This window comes from Coregonus lavaretus, assembly GCF_964263955.1.
Source record: "Coregonus lavaretus genome assembly, chromosome: 13".
NCBI lineage: Eukaryota > Metazoa > Chordata > Actinopteri > Salmoniformes > Salmonidae > Coregonus > Coregonus lavaretus.
The window spans coordinates 29,814,840-29,840,073 of NC_140000.1; the positions used below are offsets into that span (position 1 = coordinate 29,814,840).

The 25,234-nt window shown below is 43.7% G+C and overlaps 2 protein-coding genes across 3 annotated transcripts; one reads left to right on the forward strand and one right to left on the reverse strand.

Moving 5' to 3' along the window:
* LOC311140864 (centrosomal protein of 85 kDa-like) lies at positions 1 to 11,119 on the reverse strand. The gene is made up of 13 exons (XM_084176137.1): positions 11,018 to 11,119; positions 10,243 to 10,359; positions 6,332 to 7,143; positions 5,196 to 5,329; positions 4,672 to 4,789; positions 4,352 to 4,537; positions 3,995 to 4,147; positions 3,449 to 3,603; positions 3,104 to 3,221; positions 2,899 to 2,949; positions 2,672 to 2,779; positions 2,102 to 2,345; positions 1 to 1,572 (listed from the first exon to the last, which is right to left on the reverse strand). Exons 2-13 carry the CDS (start codon positions 10,343 to 10,345, stop codon positions 1,409 to 1,411), a joined length of 2,346 nt encoding a protein of 781 aa, XP_084032263.1. The 5' UTR covers positions 10,346 to 10,359; positions 11,018 to 11,119; the 3' UTR covers positions 1 to 1,408.
* A 3,213-nt stretch (positions 11,120 to 14,332) lies between these two features.
* Positions 14,333 to 24,743, forward strand: LOC311139743 (WD and tetratricopeptide repeats protein 1-like). Of its 2 annotated transcripts, none has more exons than XM_084174678.1 (16): positions 14,333 to 14,628; positions 15,039 to 15,174; positions 15,455 to 15,538; positions 15,652 to 15,698; positions 15,799 to 15,910; positions 16,015 to 16,202; positions 17,032 to 17,214; positions 17,564 to 17,658; positions 17,906 to 18,021; positions 18,270 to 18,342; positions 18,764 to 18,857; positions 19,017 to 19,187; positions 19,442 to 19,677; positions 19,964 to 20,132; positions 21,304 to 21,496; positions 22,648 to 24,743. In XM_084174678.1, exons 2-16 carry the CDS (start codon positions 15,109 to 15,111, stop codon positions 22,849 to 22,851), a joined length of 2,031 nt encoding a protein of 676 aa, XP_084030804.1. In that variant the 5' UTR covers positions 14,333 to 14,628; positions 15,039 to 15,108; the 3' UTR covers positions 22,852 to 24,743. The 2 variants fall into 2 exon arrangements, with proteins under 2 accessions (XP_084030804.1, XP_084030805.1); XM_084174679.1 differs by having other exon boundaries at positions 14,536 to 14,628; positions 15,099 to 15,174; positions 22,648 to 24,739.
* Positions 24,744 to 25,234: the final 491 nt, after the last annotated feature.

Genomic DNA, 25,234 nt, shown 5'->3' on the forward strand with positions numbered 1-25,234 from the left:
TATATTAAAATAAACATTTTAATTTTCGCAAAACATTTGACATAAGGCAAGTTTGTCTAACTTTGTTAAAGCTCAAATGAGGACTCACATTAGTCTCATCTAGACAATGTTAGACATCCAAATGTCTGTCCCCACTTAGTGTCATGATGTTCATCAACTGAAGGATAGCATTTGATGTGACATTTCATCAATAAATTAAATCACTGTTTTTTGCTCTTCAAACACTGAAAAAAATAAAAATAAAAAAGGTTAGTGTCCAGTCATGTCGCACATTTTTTTATGACAAAATACTGACATCCATAAGTTAAGTTATTAATTTGAAACCAAACATGTCTTGCTATTAGAGGATGGAAAGAAAATAATACTATCAATTGCAAGTACAGACATGTTAAGGACAAAGTAGGCACAGGGACTCACATGTTAGATTACAGTATGTTGCTCTGCAAGACTGAACAGACCCTTTACAACAACCAGTCCCACAAATACAGTTAAGGAGTGTGTAAAATGGCTTCAATTCACATCGTCACAGACCGTTATCCACATAACTAGCTGTGAATGACATATCGTCTTCTTAGAGGACAACCCATGAAGCAATGTTTAAGGAATGTATGGAGATGCTCTGTTGGCTGAAACAACAAAAGAGTTAAAGTTGAGAAAGAAAGCCACTAGAAAATTTGCCTGGTAGTATATTGGCTTGCGTGGTGACGACAGCAAAAGCACAGAAAGGCACAATTGAACATCAAAGCAAGCCCACTACCTGAGAGAAATACCTGCAGATTATTTATTTTTTTAACTGTGCAATTGTACAGATGGGACGGATGTCTCTGTGAATAATATCTCAGTTATAATGCTGACAGAATGTATTTTCAGTATTAGCCCTACCACTGTTAAAAGCCACCCACACGCCAGAGTCCAATGCTACAAATGTACCATTTTAAATAATGGTGAGTTAGTAACATTCCCGGTTGAATCACACAAACAGATTTAAATATTTTCAGTTGATTGTCAACCACATCCAAAAATTTTCCCCAGAGGGAAGATTTAAATAATAAAATAGTGTTATTTATTGAAAAAAGATAACAACCCCATCCATGTGTGTCATAAAAAGAGGGGAGGGCCTCTGACACACAAAGACACAAATGTATCAGTAAAACATTTATAAAAACAAAATACACACTGGTTTAAGAACAGTTCTTTCACCGTAAGCCCTTTGACTGAAATGCATGACCTGGTCAAGGATTCCTTCCCCAATGGGCCAACATGAGATTCCAGTTCATACTCAATGGAGAGAGTGGAAGAAGCAAGGCCAATATGGAAGCCTTACCCCATTAGCCTGATGGGGTTACTGCTTGACCAATGACGAGTCGGTCTCAGGTTCAGTCTGTTTTAGAGAGGCTAGCAGCTGGGGCTACTGGGTAATGCAGTTCTCTCCCATGTCCTGGGCGTAGCGGTCTGAGACGGTGGTGCGGAGCTCCTCCACGTCACGACGCAGCTGCTGGGCTTCAGTCAACTTCCTCTGGAGGACCTCAGGACTCAGCCAGTCCTCCACCTGCTCTGCCATGGGTGGGGGAGCTGGGGAGAAGAAGAAACACAGTTACTACACAATATGAAAGTGATTTTTGTTTTTTTGTAGCCTTGTCGTTTTTTGAAGACCATTCAAAAAGCCTACAAAAGTTCAATGTGCTAAAATGTAGCGCAAATGGTTTCCAGCACAAAATAAAAACATAAAAAAGGCATCTGGCAGAAGTAAATTCATCCCAAAAATAAAAATATATATAATTGTATATACACACACACACATCTTAAATAACCCAACATTTTCAGGAATTTTGATATAATCGTCAAGCTCATTCAAAGGATTAGGTGACAGGACCTGGAAGTATGACTGACATAGGACGACAACGTATTACAACACTTGTATATAGCTGGAAGTATTCTGTGGCTACAACACTTCAATTGTTCAAACATTCATCTTTGACTTTTACCATCGCTCAAGCTATAACTGATTTTAAAATTGTTTCAGGATTAAGTGAAAAATAGCAGCAGCCTTTTTAATGCTAATGCTACTAAATCCTGTAGCGGCGCAGTGGTCATCCCTCACATGTAATGCCAAGCAGCAGCGAGAGGTTGGGGTCTCGGCCCTGTGACCGCTGGGTCAGGACGTTGCAGAGGGAGCGCAGGTCGCAGAGGCATGATGCCATCTCCCCGTGGAGACGCTGGGTGAGGCGGGCCCCGGCAGGCCGCAGCGAGGAGGACGTCCGGTCCAGGTTCACCCTCTCCGAGTCCTCCAGACGCTCATGGAGGGTCAAGTTCTGCTCCATTAGTTCCTGGTTCTGGGCCGACAGCTGGGAATACACAGAAAACACACCATTAGGAATGACAGAAATAATAGACAACATATTCAACTCAAAGTTCTTCTACAACTAAAATAGTTGGGTGGTGGGGAATAGTCATAGATACTCCATGTAAAATAAAATGGACAGTTACAGCACAATTTCAATACGTATGTGCATGGTTAATGAATAAGTATTGAAATGTAACCTGCTGTCCAGTTCATCATTTTATGCATTAGGACAGAACATGAGCTCTGAGGTTCTCAAGATGACTCCTATCAGAACATGGAACAGAGCATTATTTCCAGTAGTGGTGTTGTCCTGTCCTACCATCTCACCTCCTTCATTGCTGTGCGGAGCTGTAGCAGCCCCTGCTCTTTAGAACACACTTCCTCTCTCAGAGCATGAGAGCTGCTCTCCTCCTGAGACACCTGCTCCTCCAGGGTCTACACACAGAGAGAAACACAAATACACACAGGTCAGAGGTTGGATATGGGTTTGGCTAGTAAGTCCATATAGGTTACTCAGAGATATCATGTAAACAGATTAAATAAGTATCACATACCACGATCTGGGTGCCCAGTTGCTCCATCATCCTCAGCTGCTTCTCCACGACCTGGAGAAAAAGAGAAGAGCGGAACGTTTTAGAACCAGCGCTAGACGACAACGACAAAAAGCAGAGCAACATTCCAGAATGGAATGTACAGGTGAAATGTCAATGTAAAAGCTGAAATAGGCCAAGAAAGAAGGAACAAGATGAAAAGACTGACCTTTTTCAGTCTCTGTTGTTCCTCTCTCAGGCTGCTGTTCTCCCCTCTGAGTTTCTCCACATCCAGGGAGGGTAACCTTGCCCCGTCCTCCAGGCCCTCCTGCACCCGCTCTTGTAAACTGACACACACAACAAAACTAATTAACAAACAGGTCATTATACAAACAATATAGGTTATAGGAGTATGCATGGATGTTAAAATGAGTGTGTGCACACCTGGTATGCGATCATGTCAGAATGGGTGTATAGCTGTGTGTAGTAGTAAAATACTTGGTCCTGGTTGGATAGCTCAGAGCATCTACTCTTTTCTAACCATAGCTTCGAGCTTTGATTGGTGTGTGTGTACCTGGTGACAGTGGTGAGCAGCTCCCTCTCCCTGCGTCTCTGCTCCTCCAGCTGGGTGTCCTTCTCCCTGGTGTGTGAGCGAGCCTCCTCCAGACACACCTCCAGCTCTCGGACCCGGCCCTGCAGCTGGGACGCCCGCTGCTCCACCTCCAACAGCTAAAAAACACACAACACACGTACGTCAGCACTAAACTCAGGGCCCGCTCGTGTGTCGCTTTTGTGGTGGCGCTGTGCATATCAGAAGATGTATACATCTTATTAATGTGATTCCTGAGACAGTGAACAAACATCACCAGACAGCAATAAAAAGACTGCCTGGAACGTGACCATAGTAACACCCAGAGTCATTTTGATGAGGTAGGACGTAGTTGTATTGAGTGAGATTACACTTCATTCTGTATATAAGCCACGATCCGTGAATATATTCAATATATACTTACAGAATTAAGAATCTCACTCGATACAGTTGCCCCTGGACACTGATCCCAAGACAGTTTCACTTGGGTAAGGTATGTGTGTGTGTAATGCAGTCTGTGCTGGTTTTTACCTGTTTGCTCTGGCCCTGGTAGTCCTCCATAGTGGGCAGGTCAGCTAAGTAGCGCTCCAGAGTCTCGATGCGCTGCTGCTTCTCTCGGTTCTGCTCTGCCTCCTTCTGGCACTTCTTCTTCAGGCTGTTGATGTGCTTGTCCCGGCTGCGTATCTACACACACACACACACAAACGTTAAGTATGGAATAACGGTCACTTTTTATGAATAGAAAAATTCCTGACTGCAACGCCAATCACATTAAATAACTGTCACTTTATGTCATTCGAAAAGTGAATCCGTTTATATAATTAGCAACTGGACTATCAATGTAGCAGTGTGATGTTGTGGCAGATGGCCCGACGCTCAGCTTCTCACCCGCTCCTCCTGCTTCTTCATCTCCTCGGCGTGCCTCTCGCTGGTCTCCCTCAGCGTATCGTTCAGACGCCGCGTCTCCGCCTCCACGGCACCGAGGCGGCGCTCTGCCTCCGCCTTCTCCTGGGCGGCGCAGTCACCACGCTCTGCAAACTGGGCCCGCAGGAAGGCATTCTCCCTCTGAGCCTCCTGGAAGACACACAGGAAAGACTTCGAGGTCATCCGTGGTCGTGCAGTTTCAGCTCATCAAGTGGGTGTGTGGCTCTGGATAAGAGTCTGCTAAATGACAAATGTGAAAGAATGTGCGAGCGTGTCCAGCTCACCTGCAGTCGGAGCAGACACACGTCGCCGTACGGAGCACCACGGCCGAGCAGGGCTCCGTGGACCTGCAGCTCGCTCTCCCGCAGCCGCTGCTCCAGTTGAGACATCTGCTGCTTCTGTCTACAACAATACAACCCAGAGTAAACACCAGTGACATGGGGTCAGATACCACACACACACTTCCCCTAATACAGCCTGCTATAAGTGTATAAAGAAGATTTTGTTTTTCAGGTAGGGAAATAGATATTCCTTACCCCAGGACACTTTAAAGGAACACTCAGTGTCTGCATGGATCGGAGTTTATTTTCAGCCTAGCCAAGGCTCTGATAAAGGCGTGCTCTGCCAGAACGTAAGCCTGTTCGTCCCAAAGAAACACAGATCTATGCAGGCACCGGGTACTCCTTCTTCCTTATATTCCTGGATAGTCACAAGTATACGTTTTTGGGGGATTATCCCTCAGAGTCGATCACCTGATTTTTTTTGTTGAGTTTGGTTAGCCTTTCAATCTGAAGTAATAGGTGTGTACCTCTCTATGACGAGCTCCTTCTCCTTCAGAATGCTCTCGTTGGCTTTGATCACCGCGTCCCATTTACTGGTCTCTGGTGGCATGGAGGGGGTGGAGTAGAGAGCGGAGTACTGGCCCACTCCAGCAGTAATCATCTGCATACACAGGACGTATTGGACATGTCCGACTCAACTATAAAGAATACCTAACCGCCTTATAACCAAAGAGGCCATCTTCTCTAACTTTGGCAACCACTTTCCTCACTCAAAAACATTTATGTTGTCCTAATATGGGCATTTTGAGAACTATACTGAACAAAAATATAAACGCAACATATAAAGTGTTGGTCCCATGTTTCATGAGCTGAAATAAAAGATACCAGAAATGTTCCATATGCACAGAAAGCTCATTTCTCTCAAATGTTGGGCAAAAATGTGTTTACATCCCTGTTAGTGAGCATTTCTCCTATACAAGATAATCCATCCACCTGACAGGTGTGGCATATCAAGAAGCTGATTAAACGCCATGATCATTACACAGGTGCACCTTGTGTTGGGGACAATAAAAGGCCACTAAAATGTGCAGTTTTGTCACACAACACAATGCCACAGATGTCTCAAGTTTTGAGGGAGTGGGCAATTGGCATGCTGACTGTAGGAATGTCCACCAGAGCTTTTGGCAGAGAATTGTATGTTCATTTCTCTACCATAACATAATTTTAGAGAATTTGGGAGTATGTCCAACCGGCCTCACAACCGCAGACGAAGTGTAACCACGCCAGCCCAGGACCTCCACATCCAGCTTCTTCACCTGAGACCAGCCACCCGGACAGCTGATGAAACTGAGGAGTATTTCTGTCTGTAATAAAGCCATTTTGTGGGGGAAAACTCATTCTGATTGGCTGGGACTGGCTCCCCAGTGGGTGGACCTATGCCCTCCCAGGCCCACCCATGGCTGCGCCCCTGCCCAGTCATGTGAAATCCATAGATTAGGGCCTAATGAATTTATTTAAATTGACTGATTTCCTTATATGAACTGTAACTCAGTAAAACCGTTGAAATTGTTGCATGTTGCGTTTATATTTTTATTCAGTATACATGTGTATAAAATGGGTCAGTCTTACACTAGCTGTTCTCAGGTCTAAATGCTCAGCTCACCTGCATCTGCTCCACTTGCAAGCGGAGACTCTCCAGCTGCTGCTTGTGCTGCTGTTGCTGCTGCCAGCTGGGCAGCTCTCTGCATCTCTCCTGCAGCATGGGCTCATAGGCCTTGGCCTCCCTCAACAGAGCCTGGGTCTGCAGATACAGAGAGCTGGGGTACACACCGGCTGACCCAGCCCCAGTTCCACCGGGCTGGCTGCTCCTCTGGCTGTAGGGGTCTGGAGCTCCGGGGACCCCCGGCCTGGCCTCGGGGAGAGCCTTGTACGAGTGCTCCATGGCTGCCATGGCTACCCTGTAGGCCTCCCCGCTGCACTCGGGAGTCTCCCCCAGGCTGGTCATCTGGAGCCTGAGTTGGACGTCGGGGCAGTAGCCCGCTAGCAGAGCAGATTGGTTCATTGTGGGCTCCATGGTGGGCATGTCGAACCTCTGGCCCTCATCCATGCAAGACTGGTCCCCAGAGGGGAACAGCGAATGGTCTAGTCCGTTCACGAGGCTGCGGTAGCGGCTCAGGCAGTCTGTCTTGGGCCCGGCGGGGTCGGCTCCCCCCATGCCGCCTTGTGCCATGTCCAGGTTGGGGGAAGAGGCTGATTTGGAGAGGGAGGACGACTTAGAGCTGGAGGTTCCACTGGAGGTTCGGGAGCCCGAGGGCGGCCTGTGTGCCTCGGCAGAAGCCTGGGAATCGTCTTGGGAATGGGGCTGGGGCTTGGAGGCCGGTGGTCCGGCCGTGGACGGCATGACATGGGCAGTGGGGATGGGAATCTGACTGCGGATGGGCTGGAACGAGGGGCTGCTGCTGGAACTGCAGAAATCTGGAGGGGGTAAGAGAAAGGAACCGTTAGATTTGGGTAAGAATTTTAAGCAGCATCCATTGAGTAACAATAAAAGGTACTTTGCTTTCACTGGGAAGTGGTGAACAAAACTGCCACTCGGGTAGCATTGAATTCAGTGAACGGTCTTGAAAACAGAGTAAAACTCTTCCTTTCTCCAAACAATCTCTGGCTTAAGATTCCTTTAGAGAGTTGGTATGCTGTACGTACCGCACTACCACCCACACTATTTTCAGGTGGTGATGTGAAGCATACTACACACCGTGACTGGGGTCAGTGGGTGGCCCACTTTGCCTGTCAGGTAACACCACTAGTACTGACTGACCTAGTAAGTGCTTTTATTCATTGCCAACAGAAAGACCATTCATTCACGAACCAAGAAACCCTTAACACATGCAAGAACAGACAGGCAAATAGACTAACCTCAAATCATGAGACTACACACCAAAGAAGCACCCCATTTTGATTGTGTCATAATGGCTACTAAGCTATATTTTGAAATGGAAACAGTTAGACACATCAGTTTTCAAATGAAGAAACCTCTGCGTTTAAAGCACTGGAAACTAGTAAAAACAACAACTAGGCCTGTGTGACAGCTAACAGCAGACTCCATACACAAGCACTATTTCATAACAGCTATTTAAAGAGAAACAGAGAGCCCTGCTCACCTGGCACTCACTCCGACACTGGGAGAAACGTGTTATTAGCCGTGACATTTTTTAACAGCCCAGCGGAAGGGGTGAGCTGCAGCAGCAAGATGTTTAATGCTGATGCCGAATTCCTTCCAATGCATTTTTATGGAGGCTCGAAGGTTCTAGGCTGACAGCAGTGTAGTGTCGCGGACAAGAAGGCCTTGTACAGCAGGGAGTATTGTCCTAGAGAATAACCAAGCCAGGCCGCCCTGTAAAGCGCTCGGAGCAACCACACACAAACAGACACAGGCAGGAAAGGTTAGGGGTATTTATAGCCCCACTCAGGTTACAGAGTGATCTGTGCCGGCTGCTTATTTAAACACCTAGACCTCTCCCACAGTCCCGCGCACGTCACACGAGTACACCCCAAAAGCGAGACTAAAAACCTCCCCCAAAATGAGACGTCTCATTTTGGACAGAGCCGTGCTTAGCAACGGCAGGGGAAAATAAGAATTAGTGAGCACACAACAGGAAGGAACTGGCAAAGACAGAGACTCTTCCAGTGAAAACATTCTTCAAATGAAATGTTCAGGTGACCTTGAGGCTCGACTGATTCATGAGTATGTCTGGCTAGGACGAGTCCAAACTGCTCTGATGCTCTGAGGGAGAACAAACTAGGCCTATGTGGAATTGCAGTTGAGAGTTAATTCTCCAGCAGGTAATGGTTTGTAAGCTCACTCAAAACCTAATTTGGCAAAGATGTAATATAAAATGCTACTCCAGCAGTACCAGACTAACTGTGACCGCAACATAAATGTATCACAAATAGAAATACACAATTGGAAAGTAGGATACAATAAGCTGTGTTCAAAGAACAAACTACTTCATCCAGGGCCCCAAAAACAACAACACATCAGTGCCTATGAAGGATGACCTGTCAGACTGACCTTTGAACTCTCTGACACTACACCATGTCCACCCTGACCCTCTCCTTTGACAGTTTAGACTGGAGTAAGGGAGTTGAAGAAGGAGTCAGGACTCATGTTGCTAAGCACTGTTATCAGTTACAGCGCCAGTGTATCAGTGGCACTAGCTTGCTTGACAGTTGGGCCCAAATAGTAGTGTCTCGTTAACTGCAATTCTCCTTTTAGTCTTCAATTGTGAATGCAGATGGCATGGCGCGATTACAATGGTTTTCAATGGACACACCCAACTACTAGAAAAAACGATAGAATCACAAATAGGCTTACCACAGGCAAACACAGACTACTAATACTAAAGCACTCCAGTCTCACCTTCAGTAGGGCATACGGATAGTACATACACCTCCAGTCCTAGTACTTCCAAAATGATGTTCTCATTTAAACCCCATCGGGTGCATCTAATCTGTGAGCATTACATGTATCACTCAGCAAAGAAGAAGGGGGCAAGGGTTCAGAGTTTCCATTTAGCTGTCCAGTCCTAGCAATCCACCCCCCATCCCCCAATTAGGTAGGCCGAGCCACCGGTAGGGAATATAAACTACCCCTGTAAATCTCCTGAGCATCCAAGGATCATGAGCACATCACCCTGCCTATAAATAGGCTGTACTCAACAACAGAGGATGCTGACCTCCGACCCCTTGTTCCAAACATAGTCGCAGAGAGAAACAGCAAGCTGCTGTGGATTTCTCCTTTCATTCACATCGACTGCTCTCAAGTCGATAAGGTAGGTAGGGCGGCAGGTAGCCTAGCAGTTAAGAGCGTTGGGCCAGTAACCTAAAGGTCACTGGTTCGAATCCCACAGCCAAATTGTTCCTGTAAATCGCTCTGGATAAGAGCGTCTGCTAAATGACTTAAATGTAAGTCCAGCGAGTCACACATACCTTGAGATTTTGGGCTGATCTGACGACAGCATATTGCGATAGGCCAATAAACATGATAAATCACCTCATTAGACCTGATAATCATTTTCCAACTCTCTGAATGTCTGGCATCTCTGGAACTAGGGCATTTCAAATTTATATTCACCTAGGCCGATCTGAACAAAAAGCAAACTTTTATAACACATTTAACATGTGAGCTAGTCAGCCATCAGCATTGTAACTAACATTATTCACCACGGTGAACATAGAGAACAGTGTGTACAGCTGTGTGGGGGGTGTTTGGTCCTGTGTAGCTCAGTTGGTAGAGCATTGCACTTGCAACACCAGGGTTGTGGGTTCGTTTCCCATGGGGGACCAGTATGATGAAAAAAAATGAAGAAAAATGAAGAAAAAAATACAAATAATAATAATAATAATAATAAGTGCACTCACCAACTGTAAGTCGCTCTGGATAAGAGCGTCTGCTAAATGACTAAAATGTAATTTAAATGTGTTTCAGAACTGAGCTATATGACATGTTGCATAATAAGCATGGGTGTTGTGGTAGTACAGGCCAGGAAGTCAGAGCAGGGGGGACGTTCTCACCTTCTGTGCTGCCTAGCTCCGTGTCCCCACTGTCTGTTGTCCTAGGCCGGCGGCCAAAGTGGCTCTGGAACTTCTCAGACACAGCTGGCGTCTGCCACTCCATGTCAGGAAACCCAGCTGAAACGCATACTTGATGTGTGAAAAGCACAGCCAACATCCACAAGGTGACACTAATAACGCTTCATTTAATGAAGGGGTGTGAGAGAGTCTAAACTGAATTTAAGAGCCAAGGGGCATGTTACACAGTTGTATCAGAAACACTCAATGTCAACATCAGCTGAAGGTCCCATATTCCAGTTGAAGTTAGTCCAAAGGACTGGAAAACCGATGATTCTCGCTCTGATTAAGTTAGTTAGCTACACAGATCTCGTTTTCTTTCTACCTAGATATAATTTATGCCAGTTAACGTTAGCTATTACCATCAGTGCTATCCGGGAAGAATAGTACGGACCCTAACTTGAACTAGCTTGATAGTTAACGTTAGCTAACTAGCTACCTACCGTAACTATAATATAAAGTCGATGGCTAGCTACATGTCAATTGTGTTTGTTAGCTTTTTATTAAACAAGCTAGCTATTTAACGTTGTTAGCTAGTTTGCTATCTTACTAAGCTAGTCGGCTGCCTAGCAAATATTACCTTGCTAGCTCAATACAAAGAACAACAACTTTAACTAGCTAACGTAGCTAGGTAACAAAGTTGCGTTAATGACATAGCTATCAGTAACGTTAGCAACAAATTGCGACAGTGTAACATAATTTATTCACCTAAACCTACCTTTTCTGCAATACTTGCAAATTAACTCATTAAGTATGCCGCGATTAGCACGTGTAATTTCGCTCGCTCTCAATAATTCCTTCTCCTCCACCTGTTCTAGAATTTCGCTAGCTAACCGTTTATGATTTGACTCAAACAACACTACAAGCTTTTAGCAACTTCAGAGTCCCGCCCATTTTAAAATAGAAGGGAAACATGGGAACGTTCCATTTGTCTGACGTAGTCCTTTGATCTGATTATTATATAATTGGTAGATTATGCAGTAGAATGATTGAACATAGAGCAAACAAACTTAATTTGTTGTCTTGAGACTCAAGTAAATTACAACAGAAGTCCACATGTCTGTGTCTTTGTAGCATTGTGGGCCTGAGAAACAACATGAATACATACGCATATAAACATTTAAGAAAGAACAAAACAACTTAATGCATTTGACTCTGAGTGAGTGAAACTTTTTACTCTTGCTACCTATTGGATTACGTTTACACGAATCAGATTGGCATTTGAAGCAATGATCTCAAATAAGCTTTTGTCGTAAAACATTGTAGACTATTTAGCATTTGGAGGACAAGTCAGTCACAGTGTTGACTTATTATCAGTCACTGCAGTACAGTAGTTCAGATTTCACAGTCCGGGAGCTAGTCTTGTTCACTTTGGCATACAGTGGTGAACGTCTTGATGAGTTGGAGCAGTCTTTGGTTTTCTTGACTTTGGCATAGACCAGGAACGGCACTTCACCCTTTTCATCTACCTCCTCCAGGTGGTTGCTGCCGTCTGCTACCTGTTGTTGAGAAGCCTTGTTGTCTGTAGTGGGCCATGGATTACAGACCTCTGTGGCCACAACGTCGTACACTACTGACCCAGTGTAGCTGCTGTGTCGTCGGACACTGCTCTTCTCCAGCTCAGGTAAGGGAGGCAACTGCCTCAAAGCCTTCACCGGCCTTGGGGTGTCCTGCCCTGGGAAAGACCCTGCACAGAGTGAAACATAAACAGTGAGCTGAGTGTGATGTGGGGAAACATGTCCAACTGCAAGTGTGATGCACAACTGACTCTGACCTCTGTGTTCTCTTTGGGACTGGGTTGACTTTCTTTTTGAGGATGCTGGTCCAATGATGTTCTTCCTTAGTTCTGAGGTTGTGACCTCAATTGAATCTGGGCGCTGCAATGAGCAATCATATAAGTATTATTCCATGCATTTGAATGCCAGCTTTACATTAAGTTGTACTATTTTCTGGAGCAGGACATCCACAAACAACAGTCAATGGTAATGTAAATGAATTGGTAAGGTGAATGGTACATTCCCAGGTATTTTGTACACTGACCCTTTCACCAGAGATCTGTCCCATTTCGGCCAATGACAACCTGGACGTCTTTCTACTAATGGAAAAATGCAGACAGGATGTCAGCAATACCTAAAAAATACTCATAAAGGGCCATAATACAGGAAGAAGTATTACCTTTTTGAACGGATCGCACATATAATTGATACTATGGGAAGTAGGAGAAGGGATAAAAGACACAGACTCCACTGCACTGGTGACAATAGTCTCCACAAAATCTCCAGAACCATGGCATTGACTTCCTGACATACACAGAAGAAGAAAAAAAAGTATACTTAGTATCAGTTTATGGCACAACAAATCGATCATAGAATTAGAGGCAGAGGCAGGAGAGCTGCCTGGGTGAAAACAGGAGTACAAAACATTTTGAAGGTGGTCTTTGTATGATTAATGATAAAATGTTCATATTTGAAGAAATACCATGTCACTCTTCATTTTAGGTGCAAGTTAATGCCTTTATGATCTTGTCATGTCCACAAGGATAATTAAAACCACATGCGTACGTGTTTCGGCTGCTATGCCTTCTTCAGAGTGTGTAGAAGAAGCCTCTGTGCCAAGCTTTGCCAAGGGTTAAATAACACATTCAGAATTTCTCTAAGAAAGAAGTTGAACATCCATAGAATGGGTGCTTACCCTTAGATGCCTGTCTCCAGCTTGTGAACTGAACCCCTTGCCTCACCAAGACAGACCACCAGACAGACCACCAGTTGTAATAAATAGAAGCTGCAACAAAGTTTGGGGAAATTCAGCACTACCTCTTTGGTTGTTATGTTAATTGCACAGCAGTAAGGTTCACCTGTGACTTCTACTGAGCTGAGTTCTGTGCTTCTCTATTTCAAAAAGTCAATACTCTAAAGCAGCTTCCTCTCCTCATCTGCACTGATCTGATATCATAATGTAGATACAACGGTGAGCACTGGTGAATGTCTACAGGTGCTTTCTACTTTATGAGACGATTGTCCATGCCACTGGACCAGTCTCACTGACATGCAGTAATATCATGATTGAGAGTAATGGAAGACCATTTACATATGTATCAGGATATATCTATTATTTTATTAATGATTTCAGGATTAATTTATTATTAATTCATTATTTTGTCCCACAAGCCACACTCCTTCATACATCTCAACAGGAAAACAGTGCTGAATGCCATTGCTGATCTCATATTGCATTAGGTTAATAAGTAGAAAAATATAGATGTGGAAAAAGTATCAAATTTTCATACTTGAGTAAAAGTAAAGATACCTTCATAGAAAATTACTCTATTAAAAAGTATGTCACCCAGTAAAATACTACTTGAGTAAAAGTCTAAAAGTATTTGGTTTTAAATATACTTAAGTATCAAAAGTAAATGTAATTGCTAAAATATACTTAAGTATCAAAAGTAAAAGTATAAATAATGTCAAATTCCTTATATTAAGCAAATCCGACGTATAATGTTCGTTATTTTTTTATTTACGGATAGACAGGGGCACTTAGACATCATTTACAAATTAAGCATTTGTGTTTAGCGAGTCTGCCAGATCAGAGGCAGTAGGGATGACCAGGGATGTTTTTCTGTCCTGCTAAGCATTCAAAATGTAACGAGTACTTTTGCTTGACAGGGAAAATGTATGGAGTAAAAAGTACATAATTTTCTTTAGGAATGTAGTGAAGTAAAAGTTGTCAAAAATATAAATATTAAAGTAAAGTACAGATATCCCCCAAAAAATACTTAAGTAGTACTTTAAAGTATTTTTATTTAACTACTTTACACCACTGGAAAAATAAAATCAAAACATGCAAAGGATCTTTGCAACTTTTTCATTTGTGGAATTGACCTGTCACTCAACAGTACAGTCGTGCGACGAAAAAAAAACAGCGGTGCAATTCACAGAGTGGTGTACTCATAATTTTCTTCCTAAACTTCGTATACAAAGGCTAGTTCACGTCAGCTTGTTCACGTAAGGGTAGTGGGAGGGTTCAGTCAGTTGAGAAACCAATGTAAGTAGTGACAGTCAACACTTGTAAATTCTTAGCAAAATATTGAATATGAAGCGCTCTTGCTACAGTTTGACTTTCATTGGTAAGGAGTAGCTAAAGTGCTAGATAGATAGAGAACTAGTGCATTGAGAATTCCCAGTTTCTTGAATAAATAATCTCACGTTAGCTTAGCTAGCTAGCTACTGTAGCTCAGGAATTTAGCTGGCTGGATAGCTGGCTCTATCGTTATCTGGAAACTTGGGCAAAGATTGGGAACGATTTCGAGGTGAAGGCCAGACGACACAGGTACAACGCTTTTTTTAGGGAATGCCAGAAATATCTAGTTACGGTGACGGGGCTGTATCTGTATGTCTGTGTTTTTGGGAGGCCAACCCAGCCTGCTGTCATTGTGTGCGTATAGGGCTTGTTATTATTGGCTATTGGTAGCTAGCCTCCCAGCAGCTAATCCAGCTAGCTACCGTTAGTTGGCTAATGTAAACATCAGTCGCAATGGCTAGTATTAGGAAGGAATTGTGTGTACATAGCTATCTGAAGACCGCCACTTGGCTAGCTGAGATATAACCAGTTGACGTTCTAGTTAGCTAACAGTTATGTTTCAGTATTTAAACCTCAAAACACTTGGGAACCCCTCATCTATTTAGGAGGTGTACATTACTCCAGTGTCCATTGATGTCCGTTCTATTCAATTTCTCAAGTTGCAGCCCATTCCTAGAGACTGTGCAGATGCCATCTGACCTTTGACCCTGCACCTCTAGTCCGTGCTCAATGACTTGCTGTGAGGCCATGTCTGCTGTGAACATCACCAGAGACATCCTGCACAGGCAGATCAGGGTGAGTCCAACGTTTTAAGCCCCTGTTTTTATGAAATACTGTACTATTTTACCCAAACAAACCGACCTAGTTAATTCCCACAGAATTTAAAATTTGACTTTGACCTGAATTTTCATATTTCGTTTTCTGGATAAAAAAATCAACAACCCTCAAATGCAATCTGCATTGCAATCTATTCAGTAATGAGCACTAGTACACTGAAATGCTTTAATTATGTTGGACAGAGTGAGACAGGAGATTTTGGGGGGAGTCAGGTGATGTTTTGCCTTAATGTCTGCAGGACAAAAGAGCATTGGGCTTCCAAAGGCAGTATCATGTCACGGACCCCTTCATCAATAGACTTGGACTGGAGGCAGAGCTGCAGGTGATTTGTTTGTTTGTGTGTGTGTGTGTGTGTGTGTGTGTGTGTGTGTTTCTGCACACATACAGCATTAACATCTTTGCCAATTTGACAGCCTGTATCTGTTGTGTCAACAGGGCCACACTGGGTGTGTCAACTGCCTAGAATGGAATGAACGGGGAGAGTAAGTCCTGAGCTGAAACCAGGGTTCTATTTACTGACCATATTTACCACGTCTACATTTATGTTGGCCTATCTGTAATGTTTGCTCTTGTTCTATGCAGTCTGCTGGCATCGGGCTCAGATGACCAACATTGCATCATCTGGGACCCCTTCAAACACAAGAAGCTCACCACTATGCACACAGGGCATGCAGCAAACATCTTCTCTGTGAAGGTAAAAACATAAACTGCTTGATGGGGAAAGTCTGTGTGTAGAAATGAAGCTTCTTTCTTATTGTTTCTTATTTTATTCTCGTTTTTTTCCGTCCCCCCTTGCAGTTTCTCCCTCACTCAGGTGACCGTATCCTAGTGACGGGTGCAGCAGACACTAAGGTTCACGTGCATGATGTGTCAGTCAAGGAGACCATCCACATGTTCTCCGACCACACCAACCGTGTCAAGCGCATCGCTACGGCCCCCATGTGGCCTAACACCTTCTGGAGTGCTGCAGAGGACGGCATCATCAGGTCAGAGCCCCAGTAGCTAGCTAACCATTGGAGCATCCATATATGTTCATTGGTTAAGGTGATACTGTGTCAGATAAATTGTCAGATGCATCATGTTATTTCTACTGGCTTGTAGTAGAATATCGAAGGTGAAAAGATAACATGAAACAGTAAGGTTGGAATGGAAGTGTTATGCCATGGGCCCCTTCCTTACCTCAAGCCGTTCCCTACCAGTTCCTTGGCTCTCCCAGGGACTTCTCTGGGTCTCTGTGGCCACATGCCTCCAGCAGCACTTCCATCACACACTGTCTTGGAGATTAATGTATCTCCAGACAATACCCTTTAAGTATCCTTGAAAGCTCAGGTGTGATGTTGGCATTGTGGACTACTGCAGATGCGTGGTTGGCTTCAGGCTATGGTTTCCATAGGGGGGTCAGCTCAGACACAGGAGGTGAATGATGGGGGGGGCTTTAGTATCCTACTGTCTCTACAGTACATCACTGCCTGACTTTCCCCCGTACATCACTGCCTGACTGCCCCCTTGCTTATGACTCAAAGGGCCAATGTTGCAATGATGGCTTATGTTTTTGTTTTTTGACTAACCCAATCAGTAGTCTACAACCTCAAAATATGGCTCCCACGTACAGAGTATAGTAGTTAGTTGTTTGTTTTTGAGCAAGCTGGCTTTGGACACAAATTGCAGTTTTGCAACAACTTACATGCAATTAAACCTTGCAAAAGTCTAGTATTTGATAGAATTCAAAACAAACAATATTTAAAAGAGCTTAGCTCTGACTCTCTGGAGATGATTGATGTCATCATGATGTGCTTTCTTCTACTAATACTTTAGGCAATATGACCTGAGGGAGAGCAGTAAGCGTTCGGAGGTGCTCATCGACCTGACGGAATACTGTGGTCAGCTGGTGGAGGCTAAGTGTTTGGCTGTCAACCCGCAAAATAATAACTACCTAGCAGTGGGCGCCAACGGGCCCTTTGTACGCCTCTACGACATGCGCATGATCCACAACCACAGGTGAGTAGTAGTCAGGCCCGAATCCTAACTTGAGATCGATGCATGTGACTCAAGTTTCCATTGATATCAATACATAATTTACGTGAAAGTCCAAGTCATCTCAAATCTGAAGTTAGGATTTTGCTCTCACTGCTTGACTGTCAAATTTGAGTTTTTAATTGAATAGTTTTTAATTTCATATCACATAAGGAATATGCACGACTATTGGATAGAACGTCTAATATGTCTCCCTACTACTCTGGGCTATCATCAGTCATACCAATGTTATTTTCTCAGCTTTGAGACTTTTTATGTACACAGATGGAGCATGATTTGGTAATCATTTGTGTTTCTCCACTCCCATTCACAGGAAGTCTGCGAGTCAGAGCACATCAGCAGGAGTGCACACATTCTGTGACAGGCAGAAGCCCATCCCAGACGGAGCGGGGCAGTATTATGTCGCAGGTGTGTGTGTGTGTGTGATCATATGGTTTGGCTTATTGCACAAAATGTATTAATAAAAAACAGCTGTGAACACTTTCTATGAAGCCCATAGAGTATCTACAATGCATTATAAACAGTAAAAACACACATGTTCAATGTGTGAGTTATAATGCAGTCATTTGCAATATATGGAATTAAACTAGTATGACAGGTAAAGTGATTCTGTATGCCTCTCACCCAACTTCTTCTCCTTGTTCCATCACCTCAGGGCACCTGCCAGTGAAGCTCCCTGACTACAATAACCGCCTGAGGGTCCTGGTGGCCACCTACGTCACCTTCAGCCCTGACGGCACCGAGCTGCTAGTTAACATGGGAGGAGAACAGGTAAGGCTGCTTCCTAGAAGTGGAAACATCATAGAAGAGGAAACGTCCTGGAAGTTAAACTCTTATTTCAGGTCAAACCTCCAGGTCAGCCCACTAGGCAAAAATCCATCTCTTTCTCAGATTGTCAGGTTTGAATCCCAACAAGCATACTACTTTAACTCTCAAACCAAATCATTAAAGTTGTTGATTTACCTGTGGTTGGGTTAAAAGGGTAACTTTGCCGGGAATGTATTTTCTCTTGTCTGCAGGTGTATCTATTTGACTTGACGTTCAAACAGAAACCGTACACCTATCTGCTTCCGAAAAAGTGCCAATTAACAGGTATTATGACTATGGAAATAGCCCAAAGCTTACTACAGTATTTGGCCATTAAAATGACATGTACAGTATGCATTATTTATGACCAATGAGTTATATGGAGGGGTGTAGTTGCTCGCTGAAAGTCTGCCCATAGTTTATATACAGATCTGGGCATTAAAAAGTGAATTCTTCAAAATGCCTTGCAGCAGCAATGTATGTCAAGGTACATTGTCAATGTGACAAACTACTCTCTCGCAGGGTGACAACCACCAAGGTCATTATCAATCACTTGACAATAACCCATGGAATGAAATGCATTTTTGAAAAATGTCCCTGACGGTGCAGTTACTTTGCGGCAAATGTTCTTTACTGTGCTGCAGTACTTTGTAACTTTAATGCCCAGAACTGTATGGGGATTTCTAAAATCTTGATATCCCAACAGATGTTCAGAATGGAAAGACAACCAACGGTGTGTCAAATGGAATTCACTTGCCAGCCAGCCGACTTCGATTCGCAGAAAGCAAAGTCTTCTCTGGGTAACCTTTTTCTCGCGTTTGATTTTAATCGTTAATTTTCACCTACATATTACATTCAGCAACAGATAGCTTAGCCCTAGTGTATTTATAGAAACACTACGCTATGGGAGGTGACATCCCTAGTTTCTCTCTCATCACTCTCTCATCTTTCTTCCCTAGTTCTGGTGATCTGCCGCCTCACTTGGAGCGGATAAAGCAGCAAGCCAACGACGCGTTTGCGCGGCAGCAGTGGACTCAGGCCATCCAGCTCTACAGTCTGGGCATCCACGAGGCCAGCCACAACGCCATGCTATACGGGAACCGTGCTGCCGCCTACATGAAGCGCAAGTGGTAGGCAGCTTTTCCGACCTTGATCCCTAGCTAACCCCTAGCCTCATCTACTCTCCTTCTGTGTTTCTCCTGTTACAGAACATGGTCATGTTCAGTAGGGCATACTGTAGCAAAATTGATGAGTTCAGGTATAATGTCCCTGTTTCATCACGTTTCAAACGGTTTACCACTATGCTGGTACACACATTGTGTGTGTGTGTGACTGTGTGGTATTTACAGTTGTGTGTGTGTGATGGGTTCTCTCTCTCCCCCAGGGACGGTGACCACTACGATGCGCTGAGGGATTGTCTGAAGGCCCTGTCCCTCAACCCTGGGCACCTGAAAGCCCACTTCCGGCTGGCACGCTGCCTCTTTGAGCTGAAGTACGTGGCTGAGGCTCTGGAGTGCCTGGATGACTTCAAGGGCAAGTTCCCCGAGCAAGCCCACAGCAGCGCCTGCGACGCCCTGGATAAGGACATCAAGGCCGCCCTCTTCTCCAAGATGGACTCTGGTGAGAAGGGGTTAAATGGTGATGCTGGGTTTGGGTAATCGTTTCCCCCCACAAATAAAGTGTGATTTTGGCTGACCTCTGACTTTTCCATCACCTTTCCCCACATTGACTTACAATATGTTTTTTTATGTGTTGATATATTGCTTCAATTCAAAATACCTTATGTATACCACAAAGGCAATTGTGCAAATTAATACAGTGTTAGTTAGTGTATGGATTTGATTTGATATAATGCACTGTTTTATTTGTTTGTTTTTGTTTATTTCCATGTTGTGTCTGTTCATAGCTGAGGACAAAAAGGGCAACAGCTCGATCCGTTTCCACACGTTCAGCAGGAAGGAGCCCATCCCGGAAGACGAGGTCGTGTTGAGAGAGCGCAGCTACGACTACAAACACCGCTACTGTGGTCATTGCAACACCACCACAGACATCAAGGAGGCCAACTTCTTTGGCAGGTCAGTGGAGCATTTTAGACACTAAAACCACTCTATATGTTAATATTAGTTGTTGACCTGTAAAGAAAAGTAAAAAGCATGAGCTGACGCACACATTTTTTGTAGAGGTGCTGACTAATGTTATGTTTACTAATTCAATTTTTGGGAGCATATATAATAGTGTGCAACATTATTTTCAGACCTTTTAAAAAAGAAACACATTATGCTGTTCTATAGAAACTTCGGTGCCTCCTTAACAACTTAATAACGGATTCATGAGCAGTTCATAAGGTGTCAAATTGCGGTAGTTGACATAAGAATGAAAGAATGCTCATGTACTGCTTATGAATGCCTTGTTTTGATCAAGAATGCATTATGAAGTCCTTATTTAAGTACCCTTCAAATAAAATGTTACCGAAATGTCTCTGCCACCTGTGTGCCGTGTCAAACAATGACAAGGTCTAACAGTTCTCTCGCTCGAACAAAAATATAAACGCAACATGTAAAGTGTTGGTCCTATGTTTCATGAGCTGAAATAAAAGATCCCAAATTTGTTTACATCCCTGTTAGTGAGCATTTCTCCTTTGCCAAGATAATCCATCCATCTGACAGGTGTGGCATATCAAGAAGCTGATTAAACAGGATGATCATTGTGCTGTAAAAGGCTGCTCTAAAATGTGCAGTTTTGTCACAACACAATGCCACAGATGTCTCAAGTTTTGAGGGAGCATGCAATTGGCATGCTGACTGCAGGAATGTCCACCAGAGCTGTTGCCTGAGAATTGAATGTTCATTTCTCTACCATAAGCCGCCTCACAGCCACAGACCACGGCTGCTGATGTCAACGTTGTGAACAGAGTGGGACAACATTCCACAGGCCACAACCAACAGCCTGATCAACTCTATACGAAGGAGATGTGTACCACTGCATGAGGCAAATGGTGGTCACACCAGATACTGACTGTTTTTCTGATCCACGCCCCTACTTTTTTTTTTTAATGGATCTGTGACCAACAGATGCATATCTGTATTCCCAGTCATTTGAAATCTATAGATAAGGGCCTCATTTATTTATTTAAATTGACTGATTTTCCTTATATGAACTGTAACTCAGTAAAATCTTTGAAATTGTTGCATGTTGCGTTTATTTTTGTTTGGTGTATATATAATCTCTCGTGTCCCCCCCCCCCAGTAAAGGCCAGTACATTGTGAGCGGCTCCGACGACGGCTCCTTCTTCATCTGGGAGAAGGAGACTGCTAACCTGGTGCGGATCCTCCAGGGGGACGAATCCATAGTCAACTGCCTACAGCCTCACCCCAGTTACTGCTTCCTGGCTACCAGCGGCATCGACCCTGTGGTGCGGCTCTGGAACCCAAGGCCAGAGGTCATTAACAACATTATTCAATTAAATTAAATTCAAATAATTTAATTTCCCCCATGAGCAAACTTATTTTGTGTGGAATGGTAGGCTACATACAGCAAGATACAGGATGTATAAAACACATCAGCACCAAGGACACTATATACAGTGCCTTGCAAAAGTATTCATCCCCCTTGGCGTTTTTCCTACTTTGTTGCATTACAACTTGTAATTTTAAATGGATTTTTATTTGGCTTTCATGTAATGGACATACACAAAATAGTCCAAATTGGTGAAGTAAAATGAAAAAAATAACTTGTTTCAAAAAAGTCTAAAAGATAAATAATGGAAAAGTGCTATGTGCGTATGTATTCACCCCCTTTGCTATGAAGCCCCTAAATAAGATCTGGTGCAACCAATTACCTTCAAAAGTCACATAATTAGTTAAATAAAGTCCACCTGTTTGCAATCTAAGTGTCACATGATCTCAGTATATATACACCTGTTCTGAAAGGCCCCAGAGTCTGCAACACCACTAAGCAAGCGGCACCATGAAGACCAAGGAGCTCTCCAAACAGGTCAGGGACAAAGTTGTGGAGAAGTACAGATCAGGGTTGGGTTATAAAAAAATATCTGAAACTTTGAACATCCTACGGAGCACCATTTTAAATCCATTATAAAAAATTTGAAATAATATGGATCCTCAAAGTGGTAGGCATGTTGTGTAAATCAAATGATACAAGCCCCCCAAAAAATCCATTTTAATTCCAAGATGTAAGGCAACAAAATAGGAAAAATGCCAAGGGGGGTGAATACTTTCGCAAGCCACTGTATAGAGTAGATGCATTTAAAAAGCAATCCATTCAATCACCAACATGATTGATTCTTTGATAGAATGTATTTGATGATTAAAAAAAATACATTTACAGCCAAGAACTGCCAATACATGCATTAAAAATGATCAAGGATTGCGCAATAAATAAATAAACACAATAGTACATCTGATTATTGGATTGTCACAATTGAGGCTGCACTATGATCTATCCTTTCCTATGGCCTCCTTTGTAGTAGTCTGATGTAAAAAAAAAAGGCTGACTTTACAATACACCAGAAGTGAACCCTTTTCTTACCTTTCTTTCTCTCCATCCTTTTCCATTTTTCCCTCCATCATCCAGACGGAGAGTGAGAGTGGGAACGGGCGCGTGGTGGAGGACATGGAGGGCGCGGCTGCAGCCAACCAGCGACGTATGAACGCCGACCCCCTGGAGGTCATGCTGCTCAACATGGGTTACCGCATCACAGGCCTCGGTGGCCGCGGGCCAGAGGGCTCAGACGATGAGGACAGCTCAGACGGCCAGGTGCAGTGCCGGCCCAGCTAGACTAGCAGGCCCAACACCACATACAGTATGGAGGCAGCAGGACGCAAGGCACTCCTCCCCTACCCCCTCCCAAACCCTGAGGCTGTCTGTGTGTACGTCTGTGTGTGTGTCTGTGAGGAGGGGGAAAAAAGCACCATAGAGATTCCGTTTGTCAATGTTTCATTCACCCCTCTAAAGCGAAGGCAACATCGAGTGAATGTCATGTCACAGCTCTGCGCTATGCACCGCCCTCCTCCTTCACATCCCGTGACAGGATTGGAGGAAACCAGTTTGGCGAGGGGATTCCACAGGGGTGACAACAACGACCTTTCACCCCTTTTAAGAACACCAACGACATCACCTCGGCCTCTCCCTCCGTTGCTCCATGCCTGGGGGTACTGGGCCTATACGGTAAAGGAGAGGAGAGCACTCCATCACTCCCCAATCTCTCACTATGAGCTAGGAGTCAACCACTTCGAAACCCTCTTCAAGAAGGAGCACGTTGGAGGGAAACACTACAAGCAGAAGCCCCAGGCCTCTGGTAGTGTAGCCTGCAGACGGCTCAGAGGTTAGAGGTCAAAGCGAGGCCCCAATAGTCAGTGTCCTCATTGGAGGATGAGACTTGAGGCCACAGGAAGTTGCTTTGTTTCATCTCTAGTGGGCTTTTCAAATGGAGTATAAGAGGTCACTCTCAGCCCCTCTCCAGCTCTGAAAGTTTCTACCTAAAGTTTTCGATTTACAATCATTTTTTTAAGTCGTTGGAATATTGGTCAACAGGAAGAGAGCACAAGAAGTCTTGCCTTTAAGTGTTACCCAGTCTTGAAGTGTTTCTCCAACTCAAATTAAATGTGTTGATAGGATTGTGCACCTTGTTTCTTTTAAACACGGTTTGGCAAAAAAAATAGTTTTTCTCTTGAAATTTGTTCAAAGTTTTGAAAGTAAAAATGGCCAAGGATTCATGTTGCATTTGCTTTGTCTGTTATCGTTGAGAAGTTATTCTTGTGGCTATATATGCCTATTTTATTGACAGGTATGCAAAATGTTTCCCTCTTACTTTTATTATGTAGGTTAAGACAAAGCTGTCAAACTGAAGCAGTAGCTCCTCACATTTTCTCCAACATTTGCTTCTCTGTCATTTGTTGATAACGATGTAGAGACAGATAATTCTAAAGGAGGGTTGTGGGGTTAAGTTTAGGGGGTTTGATTTCATTGATAGTCAGGTGTTGATTGGTCTGAAAATCTGTCGAACTTTGTTGTACTAAGGTTACAAAATTCCCAGTTTTTCCAGAAATCCCGGTTGGTAGATTACCGGGATCCGGATGAAATAAGCATGAAATCGGGAATCTTCCAACCAGCATTTCTGGGAATTATGGGAACGTTAACCTATGTTGGACTGATGCTCTGAACAGAGAGAGGTAAAGTGATTGAGAGAGAAGGGTATTTCACTACCCTAGGGCAATACCACCAGTCCTAATATCACTCATGCATGGCATAGAGGCCATCCATTTGGTGGCTTTTGGGGATCAGGGTCCCCACACGAGCACTTTCAGCTTTCCCCAGAAAATATCTTCTTGAGATCCTTTTGGGGGGAAGATTGGGATAGGGATTTTTCCCTTCCTGTAGCTTTGGACCCAGCATGAGTCCTCTGCTGCAGTTGGAGTTCTGCCTATGAGGTTATATGAGATTGTAAATGGCAAATTTGGACAATGAGCCTCTCGGTCCTCTGGCCGGCCAGCAAACCTCCAGCTCACTGATGACTTAAGGATGGAGTCCTCAAACACTAGGCTTCCATGTGTAATTTCTTTGTTAAAAAATAATTTAAGAAATGTTTTATTTGTTTATTTTTCTTTGGGAAAAATCCAATGACCGTTTGCTGCAAGAGAAAAATAAAAGAGGACTAATATTGTTGAACCACTTGTCTCGAATTTGTGTTTCACCTCCGACCTATATTTAACCAGGGTAATGATGATTTGGATTGTATTAGTCATGTTTTCCACCTGCACACTGTTCCTAGGCTACACACAGGTCCACAACTATCCATTCAGTATCTCTGCTCCTGGCAAGATGCAGCTGAGGTCCCTGAATATCTGGGCAACTCCAACAGGATGAACAAAGTGGAGCTTTCCTGTCATTTAAAAATGTATTTTAGCGTTTCAGCTTTTGCTGACTTTTTAATATGTGCATAATACATCATCTGCCAAGGAGAGTTGGGAGTTAGAAACACCTGTCTTACATAAACTAATGAGGGTGACCTAGATACACTGAACAAAAATATAAACGCAACATGTAAAGTGTTGGTGCCATGTTTCATAATCCCAGAAATTTTCCGTAAGCACAAAAATATTATTTATCTCAAATGTTGTGCACAAATTTGCATTTCTCCTTTGCCAAGATAATCCATTCA

Bases quoted from the DNA above. Each gene is read 5' to 3' on its own strand.
- LOC311140864 (XM_084176137.1), bottom strand. From the start codon at position 10,345: ATGGAGTGGCAGACGCCAGCTGTGTCTGAGAAGTTCCAGAGCCACTTT. The intron at 4,790-5,195 runs GTACACACCTAT...GTATTGTTGTAG, and splicing joins AAGGAGCTCGTCATAGAGAG to ACAGAAGCAGCAGATGTCTC. The intron at 2,346-2,671 runs GTGAGATGGTAG...GTGTATTCCCAG, and splicing joins TCCGCACAGCAATGAAGGAG to CTGTCGGCCCAGAACCAGGA.
- LOC311139743 (XM_084174678.1), top strand. From the start codon at position 15,109: ATGACTTGCTGTGAGGCCATGTCTGCTGTGAACATCACCAGAGACATC. The intron at 18,022-18,269 runs GTAAGGCTGCTT...TCTTGTCTGCAG, and splicing joins TTAACATGGGAGGAGAACAG to GTGTATCTATTTGACTTGAC. The intron at 18,858-19,016 runs GTAACCTTTTTC...TTTCTTCCCTAG, and splicing joins GAAAGCAAAGTCTTCTCTGG to TTCTGGTGATCTGCCGCCTC.